The following is a 12273-nucleotide window of genomic DNA, read 5'->3' on the forward strand; positions in this document are numbered from 1 at the left end:
GCTATCTTATAATCGATCGCTCGGGTTACTCGTGTGTGTTTTCTGTGATACATATGTTTGATTGTTTTCTCATTTGTCCACGTGTACCGTATTGGTACCGAGATCTTATCTGGTAAAAAAAAATTACAACAGGGCATCTTCCGGCCATTCTAAAAACACTAAAGCGTGAATTAATCAAGATACTTATATGTAGTAAATGTAACTAGATGTTGATTAATTACGTCCACTGGGTCATCGAGTGACGATAAAATAGGCATCTTTTTCAAAAAGACGAGTTCTTTTATTGTAATTTTAAAATTATGGTTATTTTTATTTCAACTGTTTTCAAAGTTATACAGTTTCCACTTGTAAGTTTCTCGTTCTTTCAATGCTTTCGCAAAAATATATACAAAACCTGGTCTTTCCATATTTCTGTAATTAACTTGAAATATAACAATCAGCCAGCGGAAGGAGATGACACTCGCGAACTTTGTCCGATAGCAAAAATTTAGACGGAAAAAGAATAATGTAAATAAATTTGGCACCGAAACTAATTTAATTCTTAATAATAGAGAAATAAATTTAACGGAACCAAAGTACTTTCAGATGTGCGTTTGTCTTTGGCAAATTGAATATGAGGATTTGTTTGTATGTAGAATAAACAAGGGTTCCTTAACGATGCCGTTTCCGAATATTTGACGTCGAGTGTCGTAAAACTTGGAATAAATCCATCGTCTTTGCTTTGTTGGCGCGAAACTGTGGCTAACGAGGAGCGCTCTCTTCCGGGCCATTGTTTACAGGAACGACTACCCAAAGCAATATCCAATTAATTACATTACCAAACTAAAAAACCAAAAGATCAATGGTGGTATGTTTATGCTATAATCCTTATCGCCGGAGACATATTAAGCTCGTGTTCCAAAAGCTGTCAGATCTAAAACCCTAAGATGCAGAGGAAAATAACTTTTTCTGTCTTTAATCAATACATTTATGAATAGGTTATCATACGAGTAAACAGAACATTTGGATAAACTAGTTCCTTCATAACGATTCTTTTAATGAGAAGAGATTATACCATCTTACTGAGTAAGTTAACAGGGGTGTGACAAGTGAAGCTGGTGCAAGAATAATTCTGTCACTTTATTTGACATTTTGTTTTGTACAGAACAAAAAGGGAAATTTTAGAATTGACCAATGCACACGAATCTTTATCTGTATCTATTCTTGAATCAATTAGTAACGCTATAATCACAAAGCATGGGGTTGCGCAATGATGATGTTGCAGATAGAAGTATGCACGTGGAATCACGCGGTTCTTGCGATTGATCTGTTTTTAAACATAAGAACATCTGAGTAATTGTTCGTATAGTATTTGCAAAACATATCAAGATTTACATATCAGGCTCAGCTGGTAGCCTCATTGATACCTTTGATAGCGTAAACCGAACGATTCCTGCTTCATGCTAATCACGGCGTATAATATAATGATTGACCACTGATTTTTCGCTCGCCTTCACGCACGTGCGCTCCTACAAAGAATCCTTTGTTTATCATCTTTAAGTAATGATATGTATAGATTTAGGAAAAAATATTCAGTTAATTTTCATTTTAAAATTCTTTTTAAAGGAAAAATTTATGGCGATCGCAGCCGTGTCAGTTTTTGATTGGTTAAAATTTGATGAACTCGAGGACAAGTGACCACTTTTTAATCGTCCTCCTGATGAGCCTCATTACGTTTTGGCATGTGAATGTCAAAGTTTATTGCTCCATAGATGGGAATCCATCGTCCGTGGCAATCTCTTTCCTGACGCAATTTGTCCCTCGAGAAAACCGAAGTCCACAACGGAACAACCATTCCGCGACATATGCTCAAGGCAAAGCGAAAATTTTCACGACAGACGTGTCATCTTTAATGGTCATTACATTATTTGTTTGTTTGATTTTACTGAATAATTACCAAACACTAATAAAATATCCTTATTTAATTTTGTCTGCATTATTTCTCGACTCTCCTTGTTGTAATGAACAAAGAAAATTCAGAGCAGTGAGGATTCGTTTTAATTTCTCCATCATTTAACTTGCTTTCTTTTGAGAAATAAACCTATAATTTAAAAAAAAAAACCCATATACTAATTAACAATACGTTGATAAACTACATAATTTTTGTCAGATTTTTTTTTTCAAAAAAATTGAAACAAGAGCCAATGTTATTGTTATTTTTTGTAAATATTTTCTATGAAAATTTTTCCTAAATAATTAAAAAGGTTAATGGCCAGAAATGCGTGACGGCACGTGTAGCGCTGTTCCTGTGTACTGGTTTCAGGAAGCGCGTGTCAGATGCGGTACACAGCGCGAAACTCGCTACACGGGAAGTTATTTCCGAATATACCCGGTGTCACGCCTTTAATAAACTCATACCGAGTAATCTCAATATACAAGAAAACTCGCAGGTCCCCAACTGTTTCATAGAAGACATGTCATATTTATATTTAATTTTATATCATTTCGGAGAGAGTGAAAAATTTTACAAAAATACACAATTGATAATATATTAAACCCATATTAAGCAGTTCTTTTGTGGAAACCATGAAAAATTGTACTCTCATCTCTTTTCCAGCTTCTATCCATTGATTCCATTAAGTATTTTACAATGCTACATAACATATCTTCAGAGTTCTCTAGAAGATTTCTAAAATTTAGTCCCAACATGCAAGATTTATTAAAATTTGACAAGATTCTCACATTTTATTTTTAACTCCAAATATCTAAATTAGTTGATTTATTAAATAATTAATTTAAAAGAAATTAAATTCAAACCTGTATATATAGCCCCCTAAAAATCAACATTTTTGCCAGATATGTTTAATTGATATTTATATTAGAAATATTTCCAATATATTCCATTTAAATATAAAGTAAATAAGCATTTTTGACTATCAAAAAAACCAAAAAGAGATTTTTTGTTTTTATGTGAAGGTTTTACTCTTCACAGAAAAGTATTAATGATAGAGGACTGGAAAATCTGCAAAAAATAATTTGTTACATTTTATCGCATATAACCTGTATATATATCAAAATTAAGTATATATTCTTACTACTTCTTCAATTCCATTGAAATTCACGCGTGTTGTAAAACACAGTTGAATAATTTTTTTTATAAAATTCTGATTATTACTAGGTAAAAATGAATTTCATCTGTTTTTATCTTCTGCTATTCTGTAATTTAAGAACTAATTGAATAAAGCATATTGATATTTTATTCCTTTTGCGACCTTTTTTCGAGAAAGAGATTAATACTGGAGATTAATTAGTTCGATTGCTCTATAAATTGTTATAGCTATTCGCTCATGATTACGCGATGCGATACACTTCAGCCTCCAGGGGGCGGGGCTAGAGCTGAGAATTCGCAGATAACATCATCCCTGCAAGCAATCAAACGATGTGATTGGCTGACACTCATTTAACGTGGAAACCACTGCCAAGACGTAAATAAAGGTCGCATTACAGATGATAAGTTTAAAACAAAATAGTTTGAAGATAGCAAAACACGGTTAATACTGGAAGTTGCTTTTTTTCTCCTAGAGGTTTACTTCCAGAGAGTGTTAAAGAATCCTAGTTTTAACTAATTCTTATTTTGTAAACTGAAGAAAGTTATCAAAATTGCTGCCATGAGTTTGAGTGTTGGGGGGTATTCCCACCCCGGATACCCTCACCCTGGTCCAATGTCCCATGACTTCTACCAGTACCAACAGATGGCGCGCTATCCGGACCACTGTCCCGATGCCTCCTATTTTCAGAACTGGGTTTTAAATGGAGTTAATGGACATCATTCGGATATTTCCGTTTCCCCTGAATCATACGGCATGTGTACCCCCAGTCCCACCGACTACCATTCCATTGGAGGTTCCGAACATTATTATCCAAGTTTTGACAGGTGTATAAAACGAAGGACTACTGCAAACAAAAAAGAACGACGAAGGACTCAAAGTATTAATACAGCTTTTGCTCAACTCAGGGGATGTATACCAAATGTGCCATCAGATACAAAATTATCCAAAATCAAAACATTACGTCTAGCCACAAGTTATATAGCATATCTAATGGACGTTTTATCGAAAGACGACCCAAGTCTGACAGAAAAAGGTTTCAAAGCTGAGCTGACGAAGAAAAAAGATGACAAAAAAGAAAAGCAAGAGAAACAGCAAAAGGAACAGGTATGAATGATAGCAAAATTACTATATGCTGTATGTTTGTAATTAGTGTTTATTTATATACATGTACTAGTGCTGACATCATTGGGTCCATCCATTTTTCTCAGTTTCAATATTTTACAAAATGTCAAAATTATCAAAAATATATTTTTTAACATCAAATTTAAACGATAAAAAATAAAACAAAACAAAAATTAATTCAACGAAAAATATATGTAATAATCATTTGGATTGGCAATTTGCAATTCTAACATTAAAAACATTAAATCGAATACTGCAATAGAACTGTGCGGAAGTATCTAAGTTTTGTTTACATTTTTTGTTGGAGCAACACGAAAAAACATGAATCATTTCAAGGATGTGACTGTAGGTGTGTCTCGCCGTTTATCATTTCATGCAGTACTCAGATTAAAAATAAACTCAGCCAACTTGTATAATAAAAAAAAATAATTTAAGACACCGGATTCACAGAGCAAAGAGCCTCGCACTGGCCTGTGATAATGAGATAGATAATATTTTGGTCGCCAGCCGCGGGAACACATATAAAACATTTTTTACGAAACTCCGGTTGTTCATAAATCTTATTGCAGATATTATCTAGCATTAACATTTTCCTGTACAGGGATTTACGAACTTAGTGGTCACTCAGAGGCAATCTTAGAGAAATAATAAAGAACATCTAAAGTATAATATCTTGTTTCCAATCTCATGGCAATGTTCAGTTAATATTCATTACGAGAAGGAAAATATAAATTTAGGAAATTCTTGAGCCTCTGGTGGGTCAATGAGGTGAAACATTTACAGATGAATTAACACTTGTTAATGAAAACTATAAACAATCGAAACTAGAGATCTTGCTCGTATTTAGCCCTCGGTAAAATTACAATCAAGTGGTCAATCTTTTCACTCACACATATAGTATCCCACACTTCCAAAAGAAAAACTAAAAATTATTTTAAATTAGTTTTTATTCGCTTTTATACCATCTTTCTATATCAATTATCAAGAAGTATTCATAATGTCAAATTCAGCATCAAATTTCAGACCCTCAGACTATATGCCGACATAGCCCATTACAAGAACCAAGAGTTCTTGCAGACCTACAGAAAAATAAATAAATATTTTTTTTAAAAAGGAGTAAAACGTAAGAAATTTCTATTGATACCAACATTAAATTTATTTGCAAAGAAATTATCGCAATGTGCTTATAAATATATTTCAGCATACTTATTGATGTATATTAAAAACTCTAAAAGTATGCACGTTTGCTATACCGTCCATTTCGTTAAGAGGCTGAAAATTAAAGATAAAGGGGTCCCATGGAGCTACTAATAGCCCCCCGCCCGTCGGAGGCCGTTAGGATGTATTTTTTGAGTGACTTGAGCCGTTTCTTGCGGTCAAGCATTTGGAATCCATAATCCTTCGTGAATAAATCTTAATGTACAGTACATGTACATGTTCAAGAGCAGAATGCTTTAAACATGTGAATGCTATAACGTCTTTAATCTATGCTTTTGTGTCGAACTATTGACAATAATTTTCGAGAAAATATTTATATTTTTCAGATGGTTACTTTTTGCATTTGTTCTATGTGTTTTATTTAACAAAAATTAATATTATTATTTTTGAAAAATACTATCTTATACCTATAAAAATATAGATGTAAAACTATGCTGCCATCCCAATTAAGCTTTCACTTCCATGCGCTAATTACAGGAGGCAGTTGTGGGAGGGTGAGGGAGGGGAACTCTTATTTTTCTAAATTGCATTTCCCTGTCGGGACAATATTTTGCGGAAAGGAACCCCGGCTGCCGGAATTACGATCTCACTAATTGAAAATACTCGTCAGAAATGCAAAGTTTATCGCATACATTTGAAAGCAATTTACAGCACATAAAGAAATTTTGATATAAGTGGAAACTCATAGTTATGACTTTTGAAGCGTAATAACCCACTAAAAGTGTGAAGACCTATTGCGATACCATAGATTTACAAAGTAATGTTAGAAATATCATGTTGGCACCAGACATATTTAGTCACTTTATATAATTATGTCTAATTAAGATGCATATACATAAAAAAAATCCTGGAATATAAGTACATGTTTTAAATAGTAAATCAAATCAAGCTCAAAAGGCTTGCTGGACGTTTTAAAAGGAAAACTGAAATGAATCTCCCTTTGTTTCGTCTACAGCTTCCTTCCGCTCTGTTGTTCTGAGAAGCTTTTAGCTCGATTTAATGGAGAAGATAAGTATGTAAGGAAGAATCATAACTGTCTCTACCAGTTTGTTAAGCCATATAATTCCTGTATATGATTGATAGACCTTGCTTTGGTCCAGACAAAACCCAACCAGATCTTACTCATTCGTTTGGAACCCTTTGCTTTTCAATCCTTTACAATCAGTTTCTTCAGACGAGAAATGCAGAACAAAGAAACTGACTGGGACTTATGATTGAGATGTCGCTTCTAGAAGAAAATAATATTTAGTCTATCCATGGAAGAAAAAATTCAAACAAATGATTACTAAACAAAACAACGTCTCTCAGACATTTATTTGTTTAATAGTTGTAATACTGGTATAAAGTTTATATTAGTCACTTTATCCGAATGGTTTTTATACCTTTTTTATTCAAAACTTACACATGTTTAAAATGCTTGTAAGCAGGTATTAAGTATAATGAAATTTGCATTGCGAAAGTGATGGGAATATTAATTCTCAAGTACTTTGAACATAAAACACTTCGAAACTCATGAAAAGCAAAGGATGGTCTTATTCCATAACAACCACCAGTATTCGAGGCACTTTATCTCCACTCAGTGCATAATTAAGGAACTCTTGAGATAATTAGATAATAAGATCAAATAATTACCGTATCATCGACACAGATAATACTGGACATGGGAACAAGATTCCATTACCGGAAATATACTTAGTTTTCCGGTACTGGTCAAGGTCTTCTGAGCGCTTCATATTAAAGGTTGATATATCTTGGTTATACAATATTACATTTATATCATTGCTCTGTTGTTGACATTGCACAATTATCTTGAATATGTTTGTTATTTCAAGATTTTATCAGTTCTGTTTTAAGTATACCGCCCCCAAATTCTGTTCATTCAACGACTTTTCGACTTTATGTATACCGTTAACCGAATAAAACATTTTAAACACTGTTAAATTAATTTTCCATCAGGAAAATGGGAATTAGAATTCTCTTTTCTGCTGTACTTTCTTCGCGGAGATGGTGCATGTGATTGGCGGGTAGCCGCGTCCGATCGCGTGATTGCTCCCTCAATAATCACTCCCTGCTGGATGCTTGTTGACTTCCAACGATGGCGCTTTTCCATGCACATCAAATTTATCCTCCGGCAAATCATAACTTAATTCGATTACAACTGAATTGCTCATCCTATTCACTTTTTCTTTATTTCCGAAAATTCCCCAGAAATTAACATGTATCAATTTGAATTACACTAATTGCTGTTATCTTTTTACGACTTGGTTTGGAATTTAGGCTTTCCGTGACATGGATAGTCTCTTTATTGACATCGATATATTTATGAGTTGAGTTCAATAAGACCGTGTTTTGGGAGCTATTGAGCATAATATTTTGGGTCAAAATCTGTCCATCTGCTCTGAGAATGTCTTGGTTCTGTGGTCCAGTGATTCTGCTATACAACACATGAAGTGAAGATCGAGGTCTAGATATGTAATTTAAAATAATTTCAGTCCTTTCAAGGACATTGCAACACGTGCAATGCTAGGTTGTGTAAATACTATACAGAGAACGGATTGCAATTTTACACACAGATAAATCTAACATATAGGCAATGTAAACTGAATGAAAAAAAGATATGCCTAACTCTGAATTAACAATACACACGCCATTTCGATAAGACGATATGTTTAATTTTAGGTTATGAATGAAGTCTTAGAGAGAGAAAGTCACGAGTTTGCTCTTAGTATGAATTATCTTTACTTTTATAAAAATCTTCCCGGAGGTCTTCGATGAATCTGTCTTCGCTTCGAACTCATCTTTCGAGGTTGAATCTGACACGTTGATCGCCCTTCATAGACACTCTTTGGTTTCGGAGGCTGATAAAGTAATTAGAAGTTGCATAACCGTGGAATCGGACAAGAGATAGTGCGATACTGATACCAAAATTATCACACCTGCATGAAATTGTAAGTGAGTGGATAGCCTTCTAACCCATAAAAAGTTTGGGGACAAGAACAAAAATCTTTGCTTTCTCCTAAAAAAAGACCAAGCGTTTAAAATAGCCATGTAGTTTATGTTTTTGGTTATTTTGCTTTTTGCTCTTTTTTTATTTAAAAATAATTTTTATGAAGGTCATTGCATTTTTAGTTGCTATAATTTTTACTGAACATTAATATGGGCGTTATCAGGCTTGGCGTAGGGATATCAGCAAAGTGCCCGCTGCGTTACTACGTGTCTTGGAATTTCGACGTGTCTTGTCTAAATGAGAAACTAATCTTTGCCGCGTAAAACAATTGTTCAGATAAACAGTACACATTTTGATAGTGAAAATGATTGATGTATGTTTATCAAATGTGAAAATTTTATCGTTTTAAACTTACACAATTTCATGCCATTCTTGCTTTTTTCTTAATGTAAAATAAAATGTCATATAGCATGGCGATCTCTGAGAAATCTACGAACAGCAAGGTTTCGTCACTTGTTCACGACTTTTATTTTCGGCGTTAAAACCTAGCTCAGTTGAAGAAATAATTAAAAGTCTGTCAAAACCTCTGATATGATCTTCAAAAATGTTTCGAACACCTAGACGTCTAAAGAACTCTTATAAATGGCGCTTAAGGGACCACCAGCCAAGTGGATAGAGAGGAGAGTCAATATTTTTAAGCTTTTAAAATTGGGCCGTTATCTGTGTATCTATAAGACAATGATAGCAGTAGCTGAGTAGCTTTTACCCCACTCTATATCTATATGGAATAAGCGGTTTGGTTTTTATAAGTTATTGACCCAGCATTTTATTGCCTAATTTTGAATAAGAGTGAAAAAAAATGTATTTTACATAAAAGGTGTGTATTTTGTCAAATCGGTTTTGGTTACCCTCTTCCTAGTAGGCTTTTCTGATTGAGTACGCGGTCGTTATTCAAGAAGAAATCAAATTTTAAACTTCACTGTTGTCATCGAACGGAAATTAAAATCGTTAAGTCGGGAGTAAAAAGAAAAGGAAAAGGAAAAAAAATCCAAATTACTTTAATAATAAACTGGTACAAATACATATCAATATTTGTGTGTTGGGGTGTGTGATGAGGGTGTTAACTTAAAAGCTTTACTTTTCCCTCTCTAAAATGTAATTTTTAATGTCATTCGCCAATATCAAGTTTATATTTTCTTTTTCCATATTTGATCCATCTATGTTTCATCCACTTATGTTCCATGTATGTATAAACTTTTTATAGAAAATAACCAACCAGCATCTTCCTCTTCCAGAAAACTACAACCCACTTTATCTCAAAGAAATAATCAGTTTTGTTCCATCAAGTATTTTTTCTTTTATATACCATTTATATTAGATCGTTTCAAATTATTTTTCAAGGTGTTTTTGGAATTTGTGCCATTTTACATTTTTAAATTTTTAAGTATTTTTCTACTCAGTTTTATACTTTTATAAATTTTTAAGTTGAATCTTTATTTCTTAACTTGAAATATTTTGTATTAACTTGAAATATTTTGTATTTACTTGTATATGTATTTTACCTTAAATTGTTATTTTGGCAATCACTAATTTAATTATTGTATATATTAAGGGAATTTGCAAGAACTTGTTACCAATCCCATTGTATAAATTATACAATAAAATATGTTCAAAACAAAACAAGTATATCTCAAGATAAAATCATTGGGTCAAAGAAATTCTGGAGAGAGACATGTATGGTGCAAGTCAATTAGGGACAGTGTTGCTCCTTACGAAACGATAACCGAGATTAGGATAGCATTATAAAAATTAAGATGACAGTTTTAAGTGTGATATAATGATGCCACCATCCGATACAACATTCCCACTTACCAAAACTGATTTTTATGTCATACATTCACCAATTTATCACATTTATCACGCTTATTAACTTTTCTCTCCTAATTGCTCACCCATTTGTTTACAGGTCGCATCTGATAGTTCTAGTTCAGAATCCACGAGTCCGATCACAAACAACGATAAAAAGTCCAAAGGACGAACGGGGTGGCCGCAGCACGTCTGGGCGTCGGAACTGAAAAACTGACGATTAAAAAAGCTGAGAAGGACGAAAAATGTTTCCGGAAACTCAAAGAAGAAGGGTATGCGATGGAGGGGTTGTGTTCCGTGCAATACATGATTGCTGGTTTTGTGACTGATGTCTGAGAAAATTCAAACTGAATATTGTGATCAAAATTCAGCTCAGCCAAGTCAAGAGAAGATCACAGCACCCCGCCGGTGAACAAGTGTGATGTCTGCAAGTTGGACTTTCCCAGTGTCTGAAAGATATGTTTTCATTTCTTTTAATGACTTCCATCAATTTTGAATCGTAGAATTCAATGGCAAACATGTCTTGAGGAAATGTTGGATAGAATTACTACAAGCAAACTAATTTTATCTTATCGTTTCAATGAACCCAGATAGCTAAATGGTATATATGTTTTTCAAAAACATTCTTTTATGACATTTTGTTGGCAAATGTTTGAAAAATCAATGGCAAAAGTAAGGATAATGAGGAAAAGATTTTGTCTTTTTTGTAATTTGTTTTCTTTGAAATCAACAAACTAAAATACGCTGTATGTCGAAGTCGTTGAATGTTCAAAATGGGAGGAGTGTAGAAACCTAATAAACGCACCAAGTTTTTATCGAACTTCCTTCTTTCTTCTTGTGATTTTTGGCGCATTTATTGTCAATATAATGAAGCGATGTGATAATTATAAAACAAGAGTGGTTAATTAAAGATCAACGCTGTCATATTTTGATTGGTTGTGCAGCCGACGTCACCATTTCTTGTATCATTCAGACAGTTGTATACACGGATAATTGTATTGATTGGGTTCGTAATTCGAAAAGAGAAACAATTTAATTCCCCAAGCATGACTATCAATTGGGATATTGCCATGGTTTCGTATTTTCTTTATTGAATTAATACGCATATGGCCATCGTTAGATTTCTGCTAAAGCGAATTAGCCTGACGTAGAAAAATCGGTCTTATTTGGGAATCACTTTTTTTTCGTGCTCAATTCTCTAATGTATCTTCATCTCCTCGTTACGAGGTTCGAAAAGTCCAGATACCATCAAGAAAACTCGAGTAAAGATTGTTACAAAATCCATACATTTATTTTTGAAATAATGCAAAGAAGTGCACATAGATTTATTTTGCAAATGACATTATCAATTTGTTCATGCATTTAACATTTTCTATCTAAATTATCGTAAAACATATAATTCAGTAGTATTACACTCAAAGCAAAATATTTATGTGTTTTATTTTATACTGCATTTCAGTTAAATATAAAATCCTTTTGAGTTGACTTTAATGTTTAATTTTTTATTGAACACTAAACCATTATGTAAATCATAAAGATTTTTAACTTTTTAAAGGGGTATGGACAGAGATTTGAAGGTTATTTAATATGTTCTAATATTTCAGTATAAGATCATGACTTACATTTTACCAGAGCATGTGGCACCAATATATAAATACATGTTCAGAAACTTTATTTATCTGGAAATTTTTTAAAGCTACAAATTTTGGGACACATTTGTTTGACACTTACCCTTGCACTTTCAAGAAGTCATCTTCATCCTCAATACTTAAAATTACAAATTTTGGTCTATTTAAATGAAAAATATTAAAAATTTATAGCAGAAATATGAGAAAGCAAAAGCAACTTCCCAGTATCGCCAGTCGTGCTCAGTGATGTGTACAGAGTAAATAAATTGATCACACCAGGTAATATGTAAACATATAAACATTACAGAGCCCGTGCCCTGTTTACAAAAAACAGGTGTCTGATAAAGAATGTATTGCCATTGTGCTGTTAGAATATTCTTCAAAGTTCAATTCATATAACTGA

The 12273-nt window shown here is 33.1% G+C and overlaps 2 protein-coding genes across 2 annotated transcripts in view; both read left to right on the forward strand.

Moving 5' to 3' along the window:
* The window catches only part of LOC134230479 (uncharacterized), a 237853-nt gene that overhangs the window by 173761 nt on the left and 51819 nt on the right, over positions 1-12273 (forward strand). The gene's annotated exons all lie outside the window — the stretch shown is intronic.
* Positions 3487-11058, forward strand: LOC134230493 (heart- and neural crest derivatives-expressed protein 2-like). Its single transcript, XM_062712329.1, has 2 exons — positions 3487-4193; positions 10343-11058. Exons 1-2 carry the CDS (start codon positions 3648-3650, stop codon positions 10457-10459), a joined length of 663 nt encoding a protein of 220 aa, XP_062568313.1. The 5' UTR covers positions 3487-3647; the 3' UTR covers positions 10460-11058.

The sequence above is a fragment of the Saccostrea cucullata genome, unplaced genomic scaffold (genome assembly GCF_032062105.1).
Source record: "Saccostrea cucullata isolate Sc308-1 unplaced genomic scaffold, CSIRO_AGI_Scuc_v1 ctg51, whole genome shotgun sequence".
Taxonomy (NCBI): domain Eukaryota; kingdom Metazoa; phylum Mollusca; class Bivalvia; order Ostreida; family Ostreidae; genus Saccostrea; species Saccostrea cuccullata.